Source organism: Cynocephalus volans, chromosome 4 (assembly GCF_027409185.1).
Source record: "Cynocephalus volans isolate mCynVol1 chromosome 4, mCynVol1.pri, whole genome shotgun sequence".
NCBI lineage: Eukaryota > Metazoa > Chordata > Mammalia > Dermoptera > Cynocephalidae > Cynocephalus > Cynocephalus volans.
Genome location: NC_084463.1, coordinates 15242970 through 15265947, shown reverse-complemented (window position 1 = coordinate 15265947; position 22978 = coordinate 15242970). Strand labels below are relative to the sequence as shown.

General features: G+C 38.1%; 2 protein-coding genes across 2 annotated transcripts; both read left to right on the top strand.

The window, feature by feature from the left end:
- The first annotated feature begins 1062 nt into the window (after nt 1-1062).
- On the top strand, nt 1063-1455 carry LOC134375865 (large ribosomal subunit protein eL31-like). Its single transcript, XM_063094620.1, has one exon. It carries the CDS (start codon nt 1078-1080, stop codon nt 1453-1455), a length of 378 nt encoding a protein of 125 aa, XP_062950690.1. The 5' UTR covers nt 1063-1077.
- Nucleotides 1456-12787: 11332 nt separating this feature from the next.
- On the top strand, nt 12788-13357 carry LOC134375537 (small ribosomal subunit protein eS1-like). The gene has a single exon (XM_063094066.1). The coding sequence runs from the start codon at nt 12800-12802 to the stop codon at nt 13340-13342; it is 543 nt and encodes a 180-aa protein (XP_062950136.1). The 5' UTR covers nt 12788-12799; the 3' UTR covers nt 13343-13357.
- Nucleotides 13358-22978: the final 9621 nt, after the last annotated feature.

The window sequence follows — 22978 nt, the reverse complement described above, 5'->3', positions numbered from 1 at the left end:
GACCCCTGCATCCCATGCATTTATAGGTAACATCCATCTTTAAGGTAATCCCATTTTACAAATAGAAGTTGGCAGTTCATTGAGGTTCAGTAATTGGTCGAAGGAATGAGTGTTAAGTGCTTCAGCTAGGATCTGAAATTAATTCTGACCCATTAGCCCTTGCTCTTTCTACTCTTCCACAAGAATGTGTTGCTAGCGATTCACCATTTGTACCACAGTTAATTCACGTTCATCATTTGAGATACATCCACATTTTACCAAAAGAGGATCTTCTCATTAATCATTTACATGTGTAGGTAGTTGAATATTTAATGACCATGAAGTTTAGTTTTTTTCTCTGAAGGTTGAACAGGTCACACAAGTTCTGAAGCTGGAAGTTTTTTTTCAATGATTTTTTAGAGCAGCTTTAGATTCACAGCAGAATTGAGCAGGAAGTACTAAGTTCTCATATACCTCCTGCCCCCATGTACTCAGTCTCTCTCAGATTGGTACATTTGTTATAATTGGTAAGCCTATACTTCATAAACATGGAAAGTTCTGTATGATACATGTCATTACACATTTGTCAAAACCCATAGAACATGCAACACCAAAACTGAACCTTAATGTAAACTGTAGACTTTGGGCAATAACGATGTGTCAGTGTAGGTTCATCGATTATAACAAGTGCACCACCCTGGTGTGGGATGTTGAGAGTGGAGGAAGCTGTGTGCGTGGAGGCAGGGGATATATGGGAAATCTGTACTTTCTGGTCAATTTTGCTGTAAACCTAAATCTACTAAAGTCTTAATCACACACACATCATAGCAAAACTTACGGAATCTGGTGAATACAATGCTTACAGGAAAATTTATAGCAGTAAATGCCAACATTTAAAAAATAATATAACTCCACATCTAAAGGAACTAGAAAAAAAAAAGCAAACTAAACCCAAATGTAATGGAAGGAAGGAAATTAAGATTAGAGCAGAGATAAATGAAATAGACAATAGAAAAAAAAAAGTTACTTGAGAAGACCAATGAACCCTCTCCCACAATCCCTCGCGCCCCTCCTTTCTAACTTGGGCCCGACAGAGAGATGGCTCCTGCAAAGAAGGGCGGCGAGAAGAAGGGCCGTTCTGCCATCAACGAGGTGGTGACCCGAGAATACACCATCAACATTCACAAGCGTATCCATGGAGTGGGTTTCAAGAAGCGTGCTCCTCGGGCACTCAAAGAGATCCGGAAATTTGCCATGAAGGAGATGGGGACTCCAGATGTGCGCATTGATACCAGGCTCAACAAAGCTGTCTGGGCTAAAGGAATAAAGAATGTCCCTTACCGTATCCGTGTGCGGTTGTCCAGAAAACGTAACGAGGATGAAGATTCACCAAACAAGCTCTATACTTTGGTTACTTATGTACCTGTTACCACCTTCAAAAATCTGCAGTCAATGTGGATGAGAACTAACTGCTGATTGTCAAATAAAGTTAGAAAACCAAAAAAAAAAAGAAAAAAGAAAAAAGAAAAGACCGATGAAATTGACAAATCTTTAGCTAGATTGATTAAACAGAAAGAGAAGACACTAATTACTAAAATCAGAAATGAAAGAGACCTGCCAACCACCAAAAAGAAAAAAGAATAGAAAAAGGGAGGACTGGCTGGTTAGCTTACTTGGTTGGAGTGTTGTGCTTGTAACACCAAGTTAAAGGATGCGGATCCCCATGCAGGCCAGCAGCAGGGAAAAAAAAAGATGAAAAAAGGGACATTACTATCAACTTCATAAAAACAAAAAGGGTTTTATACTGTGAATAAAATATACCAATTAGATAACCTAATATGCCAACAAATTAGACAACCTAGATAAAATAGACAACTTCCTACAAACACACAAACTACAAAAACTGACTCAAGGAAAAATAGAAAATCTCAATAGACCTATAAGGAGTATGAAGGTCAAATCGGTAATCAAAAACCTCCCAACAAAGAGAAACCCAGGATCAGATGGCTTCACTGGTGAATTCTGCCAAATATTTAAAAAGAATTGACATTAATCCTTTTCAAACTCTTCCCAAAAATTGAACAGAAGGGGACACTTCCTAACTATGAGGCAAACATTACCCTGATACAAAGCCAGAGACACTACAAGATAGAAAAGTATAGACCAATATTGCTTATGTATGAAGAGACAAAAATCCTCAAAAAAAAATACTAGCATACCAAATTTAGCAGCATATTAAAAGGATACCATGACCAAGTGAGACTTATCCTGGGAATGCAAGGGTGGTTTAGCATATGAAAATCAATGTAATACACTACATTATTAAAATGAAGGGAAAAAAAAACAACACATGATTATCTCAATGCAGAAAAAGCATTTGACAATATCCAACACCCTTTCATGATAAAACACACACCCACACATGCACTAAACTAGAATAGAAGGAAAATTTTTCAACATGGTAGATGTCATATATGAAAAACTCACAGCTAACATACTCAGTAATAAAAATAATAATAAAGATTGAAAGCTTTTTCTCTACGTTAAGAAATAAGACAATGATATTTGCTTTCATCTCTTCTATTCAACATAGTCCTAGAAGTTCTAGCCAGAGTAATTGGGCAAGAAAAAGAAATAAAGTCATCCAAATTGGAAAGGAAAAAGTAAAACTATCTCTGTTCACATATGATTGGTTCTTATACGTAGAAATCCTAAGGAATTTACAAAAAAACTTTCAGAACTAATAAACGAATTCAGCAAAGTTGCAGAATACAAAATCAATATACAAAAATCAGTTGTTTTTCTATACAGACCAAAAATGAAATCAAGAAAACAATTCTATTTAGCATCAAAAAGATTAAAATACTTAGGAAAAAATTTAACCATGGAAGCACAAGATTTGTGCACTGAAAACTACAAAACATTGCTGAAAGACATTAAAGAAGACCTAAATAAATGAAAAGACATCCCATGTACATGGATTGGAAGACTTAATATTACTAAAATGACAATACTCCTCAAATTGATCTAGAGATTCAATGAAATACCTATCAAAATCCCAGCAGGCTTCTTTGCAGAATTAATAATCTGATCCTAAAATTCATATTGAAATTTAAGGGACCCCAAATAGTCACAGCAGCCTTAAAAAGGAAGAAAAAAATAAAAATAAAAAACAAAGTTGGAGAAGGACTCATATTTTTCCATTTCAAAACTTACTACAGGGCCGAGCCCGTGGCGAACTCGGGAGGGTGCGGCGCTGGGAGCGTGGCGACGCTCCTGCTGCGGGTTCAGATCCTATATAGGAATGGCTGGTGCACTCACTGGCTGGGTGCCGGTCACGAAAAAGACAAAAAAAAAAAAAAAAAAAAAAAAACTTACTACAAAACAAAACAAAACAAAAAACCTAAAATACAAGCTTTTTTTTTAAAGATGACCGGTAAGGGGATCTTAACCCTTGACTTGGTGTTGTCAGCACCATGCTCAGCCAGTGAGCAAACTGGCCATCACTACATGGGATCCAAACCCATGGCCTTGGTGTTATCAGCACCACACTCTCCTGAGTGAGCCACAGGCCGGCCCCTAAAATACAAGCTTACTACAAAGCTACAGTAATCAAAACAGTATGGTACTGGCATACAATATCCATATAGACCAATGGAAAGGAATTAAGAGCCCAGAAATAAACCTTCACACACATGGTCAACTGATGTTTCACAAGGGTGCAAGACCATTCTATAGGGAAAGAACAGTTTCTTCAACAAATAGTACTGGAAAAACTGGATATCCGCATGCAAAAGAATGAAGCTGGGCCCTTACCTGACACCACACACAAAAATTAATTCAAAACTGATCAAAGATCTAAATTTAAGAGCCAAAACTATAAAACTCTTAATAGAAAACACAGGGGTGGGGCCGACCCTGTGGCTCACTCAGGAGAGTGTGGCGCTGGGAGCGCTGAGGCCACGGGTTTGGATCCTATATAGGGATGGCAGGTGTGCTCACTGGCTGAGTGTGGTGCGGATGACACCAAGCCAAGGGTTGCGATCCTCTTACCGGTCACAGAAAAAAAAAAGAAAGAAAGAAAACACAGGGGGGGTCTGGATTTGGCAATGGTTTCATGAATTCGGGTATGATACCAAAAGCACAGTGAGAAAAGAAAAATAGATAAATTGGACTTGGTCAAAATTAAAAACTTCTGTGCCTCAAAAGACACTATCAAAAGAGTGAAAAGACAACCCACAGAATGGAAGAAAATATTTGCAAACCATATAACTGATAAAGGTTTAATATCCAGCATATGTAAAGAACACATGCAGCTCAACAGCAAAAAGACAAACAACCTAATTTTTAAAAAATGAACACCAGGGTCTAGGGTTCATATCCCCATACTAGCCAGCCACCAAAAAAAAAAAAAAAAAAAAAAAAGAGCAAAGAACTTGAATAGACATTTCTCTAAAGAAGATATACAAATGGTCAATAAGCACATGAAAGCATGTTCAACTTCATTAGCCATCAGAGAAAGGCAAATCAAAATTAGAAAGGCAAACCAAAATCACAATGAGATAGTAATTACACTTACTGGAATGGCTATAATTTAAATAAATAAAAGGAAAACTAGTGTTGGAGAGATGGTGGAGAAATCAGAACTCTTGCATATTGGTGATAGAAATGTAAACTGGACAGCTGCTGTGGCAGAGTTTGACTGTTCCTCAAAAAGTTAAACTTAGAATTACCATGTGACCCAGAAATTCCACTCCTAGGTATATACCCAGAAGAACTGAAAACAGGAGCTCAAACACATACTTGTATACAAAGTTCATAGCAGCATTATTCACAACAGCCAAAAGGTGGAAACAACTGGTGTCCATCAACAGACGAATGGATAAACAAAATGTGGTATATCCATACAATGGAATCATATTCAGCCATAAAAGAAAACTAAGTTCTTATACGTGCTACAACATGGATGAACCTTGAAACCATTATACTAAGTGAAAGAAGCCAAGCACTAAAAGCCACCTATTTTATGAATCCATTTATATAAAATGTCCAAAATAGGCAGATCCATGGAGACAAAATAGATTGGTGATTGCTGAGGGCTGGAGAAAGGAGGGAATAGGGGATGACCGCTAACAGATACAAGGTTTCTTTGGGGGGCTATGAAAATGTTCTCAAGTTAGATAGTCGTGATGGTCACACAGCCTTGTGAATGTACTAAAAACTACTTAATTATACACTTTAAAATGGTGAATTTTGTGGTATATGAATTATCTCAGATATTAAAAATGTGTATGTAGTATTCTTATTTTAAAAATTTGCTGTACATTTAGTTATTTTCATATTATAAATGGGGACACCAATATATTCTATATAATTTTGCAGGGAAGAGCAGTGATTTTTCTATTTTTTTCTTGATCCGTACTTTCAGAAAACCTTCAATTTTTAAGTTTTCAGCATCTGACACTGATACACTGCATTGCAGTTTGTTTACTATTTCATTGACTTCTGTTCCTTGATTCTTTCTACTTTCTTTGGATTGATCTTCTTTTTAAAAAATTCTTAAGTTGAACACTTAGCGTATTAGTTTTCAGCTACTTTTCTAATATCAATAGCATATAAGTTGATACTTTTTCCTCCAAGTATCTTGTTACTGTAGCTCACAAGTTTTTTAATACGTTATTTATGATTTCTTCTTCTTTTTTTTTTGGCAGCTGGCAGGTATGGGGGTCTGAAGCCTTCACCTTGGTGTTATCGGCACCATGCTCTCCCAAGTGACCCACCGGCCAGCCCCCCTATTTATAATTTCTTCTTTGATCCATACATTATTTCAGAGTATGATTTTATTTTATTTCTATTGAACAGATAATGCATTCAAAATTTGAAAGGTACTTAAGTGAAGGGAAAATCTCTCTCCTACCCTCCCTCTCCCATCTCCCAGCCATCCACTTCCTTTCTCTGGAGTATCAGTGTTAGCAGTTTTTTGCTTGAGCATCAAGAGATTGTGTTTTATTTTTTTTTTGGTGGCTGGCTGTTATGGGGATCTAAACCCTTGACCCTGGTGTTATAATATCAAGCTCTAACCAACTGAGCTAACCTGCCAGCCCCTGTTTTATTTTTGTTAACCATTCTGAGAATCTTTGTTTTGTTTTTGATAAGTGAATTTAACCCATTTACCTTTATCATTACAGTGATAGACTGTTAGACTTGTTCCACTCATTGTCTTTTAACCATATCCTAGTTTCCATTAGAGAGAGAGAGAGAGAGATGTATATATATGTGTGTGTATATACATATCTCCATATATATACACAGAGAGAGAGAGATTTATTAATTTATTATAAGGAATTGGCTCACATAATTACGGAGGCTGACGAGTCCAAAATCTGTAGTGTGGGATGCTAGGCTGGTGACCCAGGAGAGCCAATGGTGCTGATGAAGTCTGAAGGTAGTCTGCTGGAGAACTCCCACTTGCTTGGATAGATCAGTCTTTTTGTTCTATTTAGGCCTTCGACTGATTAGACGAGACCCATCACATTATGAAGGACAATGTACTTTACCTAAAGTTCACCAATTTAAATGTTTTTTTTTTATTTTTTATTTATTTTTTTTATTTATTATTTATTTATTTATTTTTTAAATTTTATTTTGTCGATATACATTGTAGCTGATTATTGCTCCCCATCACCAAAACCTCCCTCCCTTTTCCCTCCCCCCTCCCCCCCAACAATGTCCTTTCTGTTTGCTTGTCGTATCTACTTCAAATAATTGTGGTTGTTATATCTTCTCCCCCCCCCCCCCCGGTTTGTGTGTGTGTGTGTGTGTATGTGTGTGTGAATTTATTTATTAATTTTTAGCTCCCTCCAATAAGTGAGAACATGTGGTATTTCTCTTTCTGTGCCTGACTTGTTTCACTTAGTATAATTCTCTCAAGGTCCATCCATGTTGTTGCAAATGGCAGTATTTCATTCGTTTTTATAGCTGAGTAGTATTCCATTGTGTAGATGTACCACATTTTCCGTATCCACTCATCTGATGATGGGCATTTGGGCTGATTCCAACTCTTGGCTATTGTAAAGAGTGCTGCGATGAACATTGGGGAACAGGTATACCTTCGACTTGATGATTTCCATTCCTCTGGGTATATTCCCAACAGTGGGATGGCTGGGTCGTATGGTAGATCTATTTGCAATTGTTTAAGGAACCTCCATACCATTTTCCATAGAGGCTGCACCATTTTGCAGTCCCACCAACAATGTATGAGAGTTCCTTTTTCTCCGCAGCCTCGCCAGCATTTATCGTTCATAGTCTTTTGGATTTTAGCCATCCTAACTGGGGTTACATGGTATCTCAATGTGGTTTTGATTTGCATTTCCCGGATGCTGAGTGATGTTGAGCATTTTTTCATATGTCTGTTGGCCATTTGTATATCTTCCTTAGAGAAATGCCTACTTAGCTCTTTTGCCCATTTTTTAATTGGGTTGCTTGTTTTCTTCTTGTAAAGTTGTTTGAGTTCCTTATATATTCTGGATATTAATCCACCAATTTAAATGTTAATCTCACCCAAAATGCCCTCCAAGTTGACACATAAATTAACCATCATAATTATAAATATAGTATTTTTTGGCTCTTGCTTTTTTAGACAAAAATGAACTTAATTATTTTCTGATTCTTTCTTCATCTGTGTTTGATCCATTAAGTTCTTATTTTTAGTTATTGTACTTTATACTTTTACAACTTTTAAAAAATATTTTTATAACTTATTTTTAGTTATTGTACTTTTTCTAGAATATACAGAGGGTGTCTTTTATAGTTTACAGTTTTCTACTAGTCATTTGATTTCTTACACATATTAATCACAGTTATTTTAAAATCTGTGTTTGATTACTCCATCATCTGGGCCCCCTTTGGGTATGTTTCCATTTGCTACTTTTTTCTTTTTGTTTTTATCATCTCCTAATTTGGACCGATGGTACTTTTTTCTTGATGGTCTTTTTCAATGTCTGTTGATTTGTTTGTTTATTTCTGAGTGTCAAGCATGGTGTATTAAGAATTATGCCACCAGCCAGCCACCAAAAAAAAAAAAAAAAATTGTGAGATAATTTCAGGTTTTAGATAACATCTTCAGACAGCTTACTTTTGCTCATGGCAAGCAGTTAGGGTAGGGGAAGACCATCTCAATCCAGTGACTTTAGGACCATTTTACCTTCTTAAAAATAATTTTTATTTATTTATTTATTTATTATTATTTTTTTTTCAAAAGATGACCGGTAAGTGGATCTTAACCCTTGACTTGGTGTTGTCAGCACCACGCTCACCCAGTGAGCTAACCGGCCATCCCTATATGGGATCTGAACCCATGGCCTTGGTGTTATCAGCACCACACTCTCCCGAGTGAGCCACGGGCCGGCCCCCAAAATAATTTTTATTTTTTATTTTTTTATTTTTATTATTATTATTTTTTAAAAAGATGACTGGTAAGGGGGTCTTAACCCTTCACTTTGTGTTGTCAGCACCACGCCCTCCCAAGTGAGCTAACCAGCCATCCCTATATAGGATCCGAACCCGGGGCCTTGGTGTTGGTCAGCACCACACTCTCCCAAGTGAGCCACGGGCTGGCCCTTAAAAATTATTTTTTAAAAAAAGTTATTTAGGACTCCAAAGAGCCATTGTCTATGTGGTTTATATCTATCGATATTTTTCATATTGTAAGATTAAAACTGAGTAATATTTTTAAAAATTTACTTATGACTACATTTTTAAAGTAACACTAAGGGCCGGCCCATGGCTCACTTGGGAGAGTGTGGTGTTGATAAAACCAAGGCAACAGGTTCGGATCCCTTTATAGGGATGGCCGGTTTGCTCACTTGGGAGGGAGTGGTGCTGACAACACCAAGTCAAGGGTTAAGATCCCCTTACTGGTCATCTTTTTAAATAAATAAATAAATAAATAAATAAATAAAATTAAGTAACACTAATAAATCTACTACTACATGTCAGTGTAAACACATTTTTATGAAAAATAATTATATTTTAAAAATTTGTGAGAACAGTGGCATTGTTTTACATTTTTGCAAATCTCTTTAATGTCTGGCTTAAAAGAAGACACCTGTATTCTGATATCTGCTTCTGCATTCATGCTGTTGCATATGTTGCTGTGGCTGAATTATATGAAGAACTTCAGCCTCACACAGATTGGTTGGGAAAGAGAAGATTAAGAGTCTTTTCAGATATTTGTGAATATTCTTTTTTGATATTATACTGAACTACACAAGTGGTATTTCTTATTAAATATTAGTTGTAGGGCCGGCCCGTGGCTCACTCGGGAGAGTGTGGTGCTGAGAACACCAAGGCCCCGGGTTCGGATCCTATATAGGGATGGCCGGTTGGCTCACTGGTTGAGTGTGGTGCTGACAACACCAAGCCAAGGGTTGAGATCCCCTTACCGGTCATCTTTAAAAAAAATATATATATATATATATATATATTAGTTGCAATGTGACATCTGAAACCAACTCAATTAACTTTTAATATTCTATTAAGTTAAAATCTATTAGTCTGTCTTGCACTTTGAATGGATATGTGGGGAGGAAAGGGATGATGTGAGTTAACAAGAGAAGACAGGTAAACAAGAAAAGCATAACAATGGTGTTTGGATGTATTGTCCTCCCAGAACTCATGTGAAAATCTGATCCCCAATGTGGCAGTGTTGGGAGCTGTTTGAGTCATGGTGTTGGATCCCTCATGAATGGATTAATGCTCTCCCTGGGGGGTGGGAGTAGTGAGTGAGTTCTCCCTCTGTTTCCACAAGAGCCAGTTGTTTAAAAGACCCTAGCACCTCCCCCCTCTCTCTCTCTTGCTTCCTGTCACCATGTGATCCGCTTTTACCCACTGGCTGCCTGCTGCTTTCCGCTATGAGTATAAGCAGCCTGAGGCCCATGCCAGATGCAGCTGTCCCAGAACCGTAAGCCAAATAAACCTCTGATCTTTATAAATGACCCAGTCTCAGGAATTGTTATAACAACATAAAACAGACTAATACACATTTATTTAATCATAGTTTTAAGTGACAATGGAGCCTTCAGAATGAAGGCCCAAAGATAGAGGGAGAACTGTCCATTTGTTACATGCTTTGGTTCAATGAAGCAGGGACAGCTGTGCCGGGTATGAGCGAATGGAAATAGATTAAGTGGGGAAAACTAGCAAGGCCTGTCCAGATTCTTCTTGGCCTCATTGTTTTTTTTTTTTTAAAAGATGACGGGTAAGGGGATCTTAACCCTTGACTTAGTGTTTGTTGTCAGCACCACACCCTCCCAAGTGAGCTAACCAGCCATCCCCATATAGGGATCTGAACCCATGGCCTTGGTGTTATCAGCACCACACTCTCCCAAGTGAGCCACGGGCTGGCCCTTCTTGGCTTCTTTGTTGCAGCATTTCTTCCTCCCAAGCATGGAGTAGGACCCCCTCTGGAATGAGGATCTTAATTTCTTTTCTTTTTTTTTTTTTTAAAGATGACCGGTAAGGGGATCTTAACCCTTGACTTGGTGTTGTCAGCACCACACTCAGCCAGTGAGCGAACCGGCCATCTGTATATGGGATCCGAACCCGGGGCCTTGGTGTTATCAGCACCGCACTCTCCCGAGTGAGCCACGGGCCGGCCCAAGGACCTTATTTCTTTATGGCCAGCTGTTACACAGAAAGGCAGGAAGAAGGTTAGAGTAATATTTTTAGGCTTTATGGCTGGCTTTGGGGGAAAGGGGTTCTGGTTTCTATGACCTGCTTTGGAGAAGAGGAATTCTAGTTTCTATGGCTTGCCTCGGGAGAGAATAAGGGTGAGACAGGAGGGCAGAAGAAGGTCAGAGAGAAACTTTACTTCTGGGGTGCGTCTGAGTCCTTTGTTTTGGGAGTATCGTTTTCTGAACCCCAACAGATATTTTTCCCATGCATGATTTTTTAACATCATGTATTGATCGTTTGGAAAATGTTGGTTCACTGAATTCTGCGGATCTTCCGAATGTTAATGCATTTCAGTACACAATACCAAAAAAAGTTATATTTGGTAATATCACCATTATTTTCTCACTGGAAAAGTGTTAATAGTGAAAAGCTGTCAAATTTTATTTTTGGCAACAAATGCTGTCAGTTTTTGTTTTGTTTTGTTTGAAGTAACAGGATTACTTTGCTCATTTTAGAGAAAATGCCTGACAAACACACACGTCTGGATAACCATAGCTTGTCTTTCAGTGGGTTCTTTCAAGTAAAATGGTGTTCCGTGATTGAAGAGGCTAGTTCATTTCACAGCTCAATCGCATAAGTGCATTTTCTTGGGGCAACCAGCAAAAGTGCTTTAGGCATACCTCACATTTCATCCCACAAAATACTAAAAAGTCATGTACTTAAGAGTTGAGAATTAATAAAATTAATAATTTTTCTTGCTTCATCAAGGACGGTCTTAAATGAAACTGGATTTTTTTTTTTTTAACTTTGAGCATGTGGTGGTGAAGAATGCAGTGATCACATATATGCTTTGATGCTACTGCCTTGATTCATACTAAGGGACCAGCAGCTAAATCCTCCATTGCTTTTACACCATCAGTGCAGAAGTTAACATGCTGCACAGGAAAATTATGTCTCAGTACTATTAAGAAGGTAGTTTTAACCTCCCTGGCCCACTAAAGAGACCCCCTGGGGTACAAAGATCACATTTTGAGAACCACTGCCTCCCTCCAGGGTTTGAGTTGATTTGATTGAACTGTAGTCTTTGTGAAGGTTGGTATATTTCATGTTTATACGAATTCCTAGGGTACAGTCTCTCAGGGGTCATGACTTAATGCTTGGGCTGTTTCTCAGGATACCTCCTCCTGGGTGGGCATTAAACTCTAGTTTTTGTTCCCCTAGTCCAGGGAGACTTCTGAAAGTTCTGCTGAGTTTCTCTGCCTCTTAGCAACTTCTTTTGAAGTGGCACTTGCCTTAGTGATGCCCTACAACACGAAATGTTGGGCTCACCCGAGTTTCTCTTCACTTTGAGATCTTGACCCTTGTGGAAGATTGATTGCAAAAATGGATGCAATTTTTTATCCACAACTTTTGCAATGTGATTTTGCAATTCCTCCCATTAAGAAGTGGAGTTGGCTGGCCAGTGAGCTCAGGTAGTTAGAGTGTGGTGTTATAACACCAAGGTCAAGTGTTCAGATCCCCATACTGGCCAGCCACCAGAAAAAAAAGAGGCGGAGTCTATTTCCCTATCCCTTGAATCTTGGTTGGTCTTGTAGCTTGCTGTGGCTGGTAGAAGACAAGAAAAGCAATGCTGTACCATTTCTAAAACTAGGCCTCAGGAGGCTTGCATGCTTCAGTTTTTTCTGAGACCTTTGTCATGAGAATGAACCAAGGATACTCTGCAAGAATATGTAAGATCACATGGAGCAGAGGGGTTCTGTCATTTGGATCTATCTTTGATCAGCCAACCTGACAACTCAGATGAGCAACCAGGCAAACTGACTCAGACACACCAGCTGAGGCTGGCCTGGATCAGAGCTGTTTTTTTTTTTTTTTTTGTCTTTTTCGTGACCGGCACTCAGCTAGTGAGTGCACCGGCCATCCCTATATAGGATCCGAACCCGTGGCCTTGGTGTTATTAGCACCGCACTCTGCCGAGTGAGCCACGGGCCAGCCCTCTTCAATTCCATTTTTTCACAAACTTTCTGAAGTACTCGTATTTTGACCTGCTTTTCTATTTATATTGACAGGAGGGTTGGTCTGAAACAAGCTAGTCATTTGACATTATTAGAAGCAGAACATCGCTTTTGGCTCTCTGAGCAGCACCATGGCGGTTGGCAAGAACAAGCGCCTTACTAAAGGCGGCAAAAAGGGAGCCAAGAAGAAAGTGGTTGATCCATTTTCTAAGAAAGATTGGTATGATGTGAAGGCGCCTGCTATGTTCAATATAAGAAATATTGGAAAAACACTAGTCACCAGGACTCAAGGAACCAAAATCGCATCTGATGGCCTCAAAGGTCGTGTGTTTGAAGTGAGCCTTGCTGATCTGCAGAATGATGAAGTTGCTTTTAGAAAATTCAAGCTAATTACTGAGGATGTTCAAGGCAAAAACTGCCTGACTAACTTCCATGGCATGGATCTTACTCGTGACAAAATGTGTTCCATGGTCAAAAAATGGCAGACCATGATTGAAGCTCATGTTGATGTCAAGACTACAGATGGTTATTTGCTTCGTCTTTTCTGTGTTGGTTTTACTAAAAAGCGCAACAATCAGATATGGAAGACTTCTTATGCTCAGCACCAACAGGTCCGCCAAATCCAGAAAAAGATGATGGAAATCATGACCCGAGAGGTGCAGACAATGACTTGAAAGAAGTGGTCAATAAATTGATTCCAGACAGCATTGGAAAAGACATAGAAAAGGCTCGCCAGTCTATTTATCCTCTTCATGATGTCTTTGTTAGAAAAGTAAAAATGCTGAAGAAGCCCAAGTTTGAATTGGGAAAACTCATGGAGCTTCATGGTGAAGGTAGAAGTTCTGGAAAAGCTACTGGAGATGAAACAGGTGCTAAAGTTGAACGAGCTGTTGGATATGAACCACCAGTCCAAGAATCTGTTTAAAATTCAGACTTTTAATAGTGACAAATAAAAAATCCCATTTAAAAAAAAAAAAAAAGAAGCAGAACATCATTGATGACTTTCTTCATATTTTCATGAATCCTCCTTTTATCTTTCTGAGGATTTTAACACGTTGATTTTAATTCCTTGGCCCACTGTATTAGTCTGTTTCTGTTGCTTATAACAAAATACTTGAAACTGGGTGATTTATTTATTTATTTATTTATTTATTTATTTATTTATTTATTTATTTTCCATAACTTTTTTTAAAATTTAATTTTATTTTATCAATATACAATGTGGTTGATTATTGTGGCCCATTACCGAAACGTCTCCCCCCTCCCCCCTCCCTCCCAACAACCTCATGTCTGTTCGCTTGTCGTATCAACTTCAAGGAATTGTGATTGTTGTGTCTTCTTCCCTTCCCCCCAGTTTATTTGTGTATTTATTTATTTTTAGCTCTCACCAATAAGTGAGAACATGTGGTATTTCTCTTTCTGTGCCTGACTCGTTTCACTTAATATAATTTTCTCTAGGTCCATCCATGTTGTTGCAAATGGCAGTATTTCATTCTTTTTTATAGCAGAGTAGTATTCCATTGTGTAGATGTACCACAGTTTCCTTATCCACTCATCTGATGATGGACATTTGGGCTGGTTCCAGCTCTTAGCTATTGTAAATAGTGCTGCAACGAACATTGGAGAACACGTATACCTTCAACTTGACGATTTCCATTCCTCTGGGTATATTCCCAGCAGTGGGATACCTGGGTCATATGGTAGATCTATCTGCAATTGTTTGAGGAACCTCCATACCATTTTCCATAGAGACTGCACCATTTTGCAGTCCCACCAACAATGTATGAGAGTTCCTTTTTCTCCGCAACCTCGCCAGCATTTATCATTCACAGTCTTTTGGATATTAGGCATCCTAACTGGGATGAGATGGTAACTCAGTGTGGTTTTGATTTGCATTTTCTGAGTGCTGAGTGATGTTGAGCATTTTTTCATGTGTCTGTTGGCCATTTGTATATCTTCCCTTGAGAGGTGCCTATTCAGTTCATTTGCCCATTTTTTAATTGGGTTATTTGTTTTTTTGCTGTAAAGTTGTTTGAGTTCCTTGTATATTCTGGATATTAGGCCTTTGTCAGATGTATATTTTGCAAATATTTTCTCCCTCTCTGTTGGTTGTCTTTTTACTCTGTTGATTGTTTCTTTTGCTGTGCAGAAGCTTTTTAGTTTGATATAATCCTATTTGTTTATTTTTCCTTTGGTTGCCCATGCTTTTGAGGTCGTATTCATGAAGTCTGTGCCCAGTTCCAATTCCTGGAGTGTTTCTCCTATGTTTTCTTTAAGAAGTTTTATTGTTTCAGGGTGTATATTTAATTCTTTAATCCGTTTTGAGTTGATTTTGGTATATGGTGAGAGATATAGGTCTGGTTTCATTCTCCTGCATAATGATATCCAGTTCTCCCAGCACCATTTGCTGAAGAGGCAGTCTCTTCCCCAGTGTATAGGCTTGGTTCCTTTGTCAAGGATCAGATGGCTGAAGGTGTGTGGGTTGATTTCTGGATTCTCTATTCTATTACATTGGTCAGTGTGTCTGTTTTTATGCCAGTTCCATGCTGTTTTGGTTATTATAGCTTTGTAGTATAGTTTAAAATCAGGTAGTGTTATGCCTCCAGTATTATTTTTTTTGCTCAGAATTGCTTTGGCTATGCATGGTCTTTGTTATTCCATATAAATGTCTGGATAGTTTTTTCCAATTTCTGAGAAAAATGTCATTGGAATTTTGATGGGGATTGCATTGAATTTGTATATTACTTTGGGTAATATGGACATTTTCACAATGTTGATTCTTCCAATTCAAGAGCATGGGGTATCTTTCCATTTTCTTGTGTCCTCTTTAATTTCTCTCAGCAGTGGTTTGTAGTTCTCATTATAGAGATTTTTCACATCCTTTTTTTTTTTTTAATTTTTTTTTTAAAAGATGACTGGTAAGGAGATCTTAACCCTTGACTTGGTGTTGTCAGCACCATGCTCACCCAGTGAGCTAACTGGCCATCTCTATATGGGATCTGAACCCGGAGCCTTGGTGTTATCAGCACCACACTCTCCCAAGTGAGCCATGGGCCGGCCATTCACATCCTTTGTTAACTTTATTTATAAGTATTTAATTTTTTTGGTGGCTATTGTAAATGGGCTAGCTTTCTTGATTTCTCTTTCTGCATGTTCACTATTGAAGAATAGAAATGCTACTGATTTTTGTGTGTTGATTTTGTATCCTGAATCTTTGCTGAAATCATTTATCAACTCCAAGAGTTTTTTGGTAGAGGCTTTAGGCTGTTCGATATATAGGATCATGTCATCTGCAAACAGGGACAGTTTGACTTCATCTTTTCAAATCTGAATGCCCTTTATTACCTTCTCTCCTCTGATTGCTCTGGCTAGTATTTCCAACACTATGTTGAATAGGAGTGGTGAGAGTGGGCATTCTTGTCTAGTTCCAGCTTTTCCCCATTCAGGATGATATTGGCAGTGGGTTTGTCATATATGGCTTTAATTATGTTGAGATACTTTCTGTCTATACCTAACTTGTAGAGAGTCTTTATCATGAACAAGTGTTGAATTTTGTCAAATGCTTTTTCAGCATCTATAGAGATGATCATATGGTCCTTGTGTTTGATTTTATTGATATAGTGTATCACATTTATTGATTTGATTATGTTGAACCAACCTTGCATCCCTGGGATGAATCCCACTTGATCATGGTGTATAATTTTGCATATGTGTTGCTGTATTCTGTTAGCTAGTATTTTATTGAGGATTTTTGCATCTATATTCATCAAGGATATTGTCCTGTAGTTTTCTTTTTTTGTTGTTGTATGTTTATCTGGTATTGGTATCAGGGTGATCAGAATGAGCTTGGGAGAATTGCCTCTGTTTCAATCTTTTGGAATAGTTTGTAGAGAATTGGTGTCAATTCCTCTTTGAATGTTTGGTAGAATTCTACTGTGAACCCATCTAGTCCTGGGCTTTCCTTTGTTGGGAGCCTTCTGATGACAGCTTCAATCTCTTTTATTGTTATTGGTCTGTTCAGATTTTCTGCATCATCTTGGCTCAGTTTTGGTGGTCTGTGTGTGTCCAGAAATTTATCCATTTAATCCAGATTTTCAAATTTACTGGCATGTAGTTGTTTATAGTAGTCACTTATGATTTCTTGTGTTTCTGAGGTATCAGAACGTAATATCACCTTTTTCATTTCTAATTTTTGGTATTTGGATCTTCTCTCTTCTTTTTTTAGTTAGCCATGCTAATGGTTTGTTACTTTTATTTATCTTTTCAAAAAAACAACTTTTTGATTCATCAATCTTTTGTATCATTTTTTGGGTTTCGATTTCATTAAGTTCTGCTCTGATCTTAATGATTTCTTTCCGTCTGCTAAATTTGGGTTTGTATTATTCTTGTTTTTCTAGTTCTTTAAGGTGAAGTATTAGGTTGTTCACTTGCCATCTTTCCATTCTTTTGAAGTAAGCATTTAATGCGATAAATTTCCCCCTTAGTACTGCTTTTGCAGTATCCCACAGGTTTTGGTATGATGTATCATTATTTTCACTAGTTTCAATAAATTTTTTGATTTCCTGTTTGATTTCTTCTTGGGCCCATATGTCATTAAGTAGAATGCTGTTTAATTTCCATGTGTTTGTATAGTTTCCAGAATTTTGTTTGTTATTGATTTCTAATTTTAATCCATTGTGATCTGAAAAAATACATAGGATAATTCCAAATTTTTTTGAATTTGTTGAGACTTGATTAGTGACCTAACATGTGATCTATCCTGGAGAATGATCCATGTGCTGATGAGAAGAATGAATATTCTGAGGTTTTTGGATGGAACGTTCTGTAGATATCTGTCAAGTCCAGTTGGTCTGGGGTATTGTTTAGATCTTGTGTTTCTCTGCTGATTCTTTGCCTAGATGATCTGTCCAATACTGATAGTGGGGTGTTCAGGTCTCCTGCTGTTATGGTATTAGTGTCTGTCTCCTTCTTTAGGTCTAATAGAGTTTGCTTTATAAATCTGGCTGCTCTGACATTGGGTTTTATATATTTATGATTGTTATGTCTTCTTGATGGATGAATCCTTTTGTCATTACGTAGTGGCCCTCTTTATCTCTTTTTATGGTTTTTAGTTTAAAGTCTATTTTATCAGATATAAGAATAGCTACTCTGGCTTGTTTTTCATTTCTATTTGCATGGTATATCTTTTTCCATCCTTTCACTCTTAGCCTATATGTGTCTTTATTGGTGAGGTGAGTCTCTTGAAGGCAGCATTTAGTTAGGTCCACCTTTTTAATCCAGTCAGTCAGTCTGTGCCTTTTGAGTGGGGAATTTAATCCTTTTACATTGAGTTGTTATTGAAAAGTGTTGATTTTAAAAGTGTTGATTTAAAAGATGACCGGAAAGGGGATCTTAACCCTTGACTTGGTGTTGTCAGCACCATTCTCTCCCAATTGAGCCAACCGGCCATCACTATATAGGGACCTGAACCCGTGGCATTGGTGTGATCAGCACCGCACTCTCCCAAGTGAGCCATGGGCTGGCTCTAGGGTGATTTATAAGAAAACAAAATTCAATGCTTACAGTTTCAGAGTCAGGAAGTCCAAAGTCCGGGGAACAGATCTGGTGAAGGCTTTCTTTGTTTTTTTGTTTTTTTGTTTTTTTTTTTTAAAGATGACCGGTAAGGGGATCTTAACCCTTGACTTGGTGTTGTCAGCACCACGCTCAGCCAGTGAGCGAACCAGCCATCCATATATGGGATCCGAACCCGGGGCCTTGGTGTTATCAGCACCGCACTCTCCCGAGTGAGCCATGGGCCGGCCCGTGAAGGCTTTCTTTGGTGGTGACTTCAGTGCTGGCAGGGTATCACATTGTGAAATGGCGGAGCAGAGAGAGAGAGGCAAGAGAGAGAGACAGACTCTCTCTTCTTCTAAAGCCCTCAGAACCACATCCCTGACCACCACTTTTTTTTTTAAAGACCAGTAAGGGGGATCTTAACCCTAGACTTGGTGTTGTCAGCACCATGCTCACCCAGTGAGCTAACCAGCCATCCCTATATGGGATCTGAACCCGTGGCCTTAGTGTTATCAGCACCACACTCTCCTGAGTGAGCCACAGGCCAGCCTCCCTGACCACCATTTTTAATCCATTTGCTATGGCATGGTCCTACAATCTAATCACCTCTTCGAGGATCCACCTTTCTATTACCATAATAGGAATTCCCACCCTCTTAACTGTCACAGTGGGGGCCAAGTTTCTAATACATAAAACTTGGGGAACACAACTCAAGCTTCAGTGTGTTTGCAGAGGACATAATTTAATCCATTACACCCACCAAGCTGCCTTGTCCATTATAGGCCATTCACTTTGTCTTTATTTTATAATGATTTCTTTCCTGAGATGTCTAGACCTTCCCCTCTTGAGCTCATATTCCTCTGGGGCTATTTCTGACCTTGCCTGATAGACTTATGAAGAAGGGCTAAAGCTCAGGTCCTAGCATGTGCCCTTCCTGATGAACTAGGTTTGTGGTTGGAGGAAGGGTATGAGCTATAAAGCAGATATTTTTCTGATGTTAAAATCTTCTAACAGCCTCCAAAAAGAAAAAAATCCTCCAAGGTAGGACTGGCCAATTAGCTCAGTCGGTTATTGCATAGTGTTATAACACCAAGGTCACGGGTTCTGATCCCTGTACCAGCCAGCCGCCAAAAAAAAAAAAAATCCTCCAACCTAGCATGGCTCCTGTTTTGGAAAGCATACTTAGAATTGCTTTGCTTTTTGGGTTTTGAGGCAGTAAAGTAAATGCTAGGACCTAGCCAGTCTGCCTGTCTATGTTGAAAGCTTAAACCCCAACCTGTTGACACTCAGTTGGCTGCTTTTTTCTGCCGTCAAGTAGTAACTGAACAAGCAGTGGACTGCCCAAGATAATGCTGAGAGAGAGTGAGCAGCAGACCTAACTCTTTCCTGCCCTATGTCCTATCCATAGTGCATGGTTCCCTATTATTCTTCCATTGCTCTCTACCCCTATTCCAACACCAGGACCCTATCCTGTTTTCCAGGAATGCTCCATATTTTCATGATAATTTGACAGGTTCACCACTCTGCCTCCTATTTCTGAGTCCAGGCTTGCGTTGGGGTTGGAAGACAGCTTATCTTTATTATTATTATCATCTTTTAATGTGGTCAAATTTATTGTGCTTTTCTTTGGTAATTTCTTCAGTTGTTTTTAAGATTGGAAAGTACTTCATCCGCAGACTAATTTAGTGGTTTTATTTTCTTAAATGGCATTCTTTAATCTATCTGGGATTTATTCTCTGTGTGTGTATGCAATATAGATCTAAATTGATTGTTTTCTAAATAGCTAGACAATTTTCTTACACCATTTATTAGTTCATTCCCGCCCATTGGTTTGGTATGACTTCTTTATCACAGTTAAAATCATACGTGCAATGGTATGTTTCTAGTACATCTTGTTCCTTTTAAAAGCCTAGCTAAGTTCCAAACTACACAGTTGTAATTACCATAACCTTAGAATTGTTAAAAGGGCTAGTGGGGTAGCTCAGTTGTTTAGAATGTGGTCCTGAGAACGCCAATGTCCAGGGTTCAATCCCAATATCTGCCAGCCACCAAAACCAAACAAAATTAGAAAAACAAAAAAAATTCTCATTGTAGAGCTAGTGGGTTAACTCAGTTGGTTAGAACACAGCTTTATAACACCAGGGTTACAGGTTTGGATCCCCATACCGGTCAGCTGCCAAAAAAAAAGAAGGAATTGTTAATATTTGGCAGTGGAAATTCTCTTTATTCTTTTTTTTTTCTTTTTGGTCAAGTTTCTTACTATGATACTTATTTATTCCTCTAGACGATCTCTAAAATAACTTTGTCAGTTTCCAAGAAATTCTATTGGGCTTTTTTTTTTTTTTTTCCCTATTGGGATTTTGATTGTAACTGTTTTAAAACTTCAAATGAATTTGGAAAAGATTGGCATCTTGACAGTATCAAAATCATAACTTCATTTTTGGGCATGGAGCATGATCTACATGTATTTACATTAGCTTTTATTATCCCTTAGTAAAGCCTGCCTTGCTTTTTCAGAATGTCATCTTCTCATTTCTTTTCCTTAACTTTCTTGGGAAATAAGGAGTAAACAAATGAATGTTTGAGTCCCTGCTATGTCCTCATAACACCAAGGCCACGGGTTTGGATCCCTATATAGGGATGGCCGGTTGGCTCACTTGGGAGAACATGGTGCTGACAACACCAAGTCAAGGGTTAAGATCCCCTTACTGGTCATCTTTTGAAAAAATAAATAAATAAAATAAATAAATAAATAAATAAATAAAATCTTTCATGACTTTAATATTTTTCAAGAATTCAGGTCAGTTGTACTTTACAGTGTTTTGCCATTTAATCCCCATAGCCATGTTGAAATAGGTCATGCTTTTTTTCTTTTTTTTGCCAGCTGACTAGTAAGGGGATCTGAAGCCATGACCTTGGTGTTATAAGGCTGTGCTCTAACCAACTGAGCCAACTGACCAGCCTGAGATAGGTTGTACAGTCCATATCTTATTTGAGGAAACGGAAATGGGAGAAGACAGGGAAATAATCTAGCATGACTTGTGGCTGAAAGGAGGTTGAGGACTGTACCTAAATTGTTACTGCACGTGATGAAGAACTATTAAACTATATTTCTGGGATGTTTTCAGGGCGTTTGGCAAGTGTCTCTGTCCTTACATGTGTGGCTGAGTGATAGGCATGGATTAAAATACATTGAATACAAAAATCCATGAATCTGCACTGATACCTTTTTTCAAGAGAAAGGGTAAAGGAAACAAGCTCTTTACAGAAGGATGCCAATTAATAAATATAGAAGGAATGATAAAATGAGAAAAGTCCCCATTTTGCAAATACCATATTAATAAATGATTTAGGGAAGACTCATCAATGGATGCTAAAACCCTGGGGTAAAAAATTGTTGGAACAGGATATTTATGCAGTATCAAAGTATTTTATCCCATAGGTTACTGGTTCCGAAGGGGAAAAAGTATCTTTACAGTGTAGAAATTGAGTGAACACCATTCAACCAAATGATCAAACTTACCACACGCCTATTGATGGATGCACTGAGTAGGACACATTATCACCTATACAGTATTTCTGCCAAAATTGCTTAATCCGATCCTTATCACTGCAAAAACAATCAGACAGATCTCTATTGAGGGACATTCTGCAAAACAACTGACCTGAATTCTTGAAAAATATTAAAGTCATGAAAGATTTTATTTATTTATTTATTTTTATTATTATTATTTTTTTCAAAAGATGACCAGTAAGGGGATCTTGACCCTTGACTTGGTGTTGTCAGCACCACGCTCTCCCAAGTGGGCCAACCGGCCATCCCTATATAGGGATCCGAACCCATGGCCTTGGTGTTATCAGCACCGCACTCTCCCAAGTGAACCACGGGCCGGCCCTATGAAAGATTTTAAAACCATTTTATAAGAGGGTAAAGAGTTATGGTAACTACATAGACTGTATAATCTTGAGATTCTGAATTTAGAAAAAAGCTCTAAAGGACATCTTTAGAAAAATTAAAGACATTTAAATATGGATGCTAGCAAATACATTTCTTGAGTGTGATCATTGTATTGTGGTTATTGTGTAGGAGAATATCCTTGTTCTTAGGAAAATACAGGCTGAAACAGAAAGGCAAAGTTTCATGATGTTTGCAACAAATTTTTGCATGATTAGACAATAAATACATTTATGTATATTTATACACAGAGATTAGGTAAACATGATAACATGTTAACATTTGTTGAGAGGTGAAGACTATTCTTACAACTTTTCTGTAGGTTTGAAAATTTCCAAAATAAAATAATGGCGCTGTTACCTTTATCTGGGTAGTGGTTACAGGGTCATTAACATATGTAAAAAAAATCATCCAGCTGTACACATAGGTTTACAAAGTTTGGCCAGTTAGCTCCGTTGGTTAGAGAGTGGTGCTGATGACACTAAAGTTCAGGGTTGGATCCCCATACCTGCCAGTTGCAAAAAACCAACACCAAAAACACAACAAAAACAAACAAAAAATATTTATGCACTTTTTATACTTTATTGTGTGTATATTAAACCTTAAAAGCAAAAGCAAGAGGGAAAAAAACACAATGGCTCCCCACGTCTCTCAGGTAAAATAGAGACTTTTTGTTCTGGTTTGCTTTTGAAGAAACAGTTTCCTGGTCCTCTGATCTACCTGCTGAAAGCAATTGCCCGTACACACTAGGCTCCAGCGCAGTCTATACCTGCTGAATTAATGAAGTTCAGCCACATTGTTA

What these genes read in the sequence shown, in the direction of transcription:
- LOC134375865 (XM_063094620.1), top strand. Translation starts at nt 1,078, where the DNA reads ATGGCTCCTGCAAAGAAGGGCGGCGAGAAGAAGGGCCGTTCTGCCATC.
- LOC134375537 (XM_063094066.1), top strand. Translation starts at nt 12,800, where the DNA reads ATGGCGGTTGGCAAGAACAAGCGCCTTACTAAAGGCGGCAAAAAGGGA.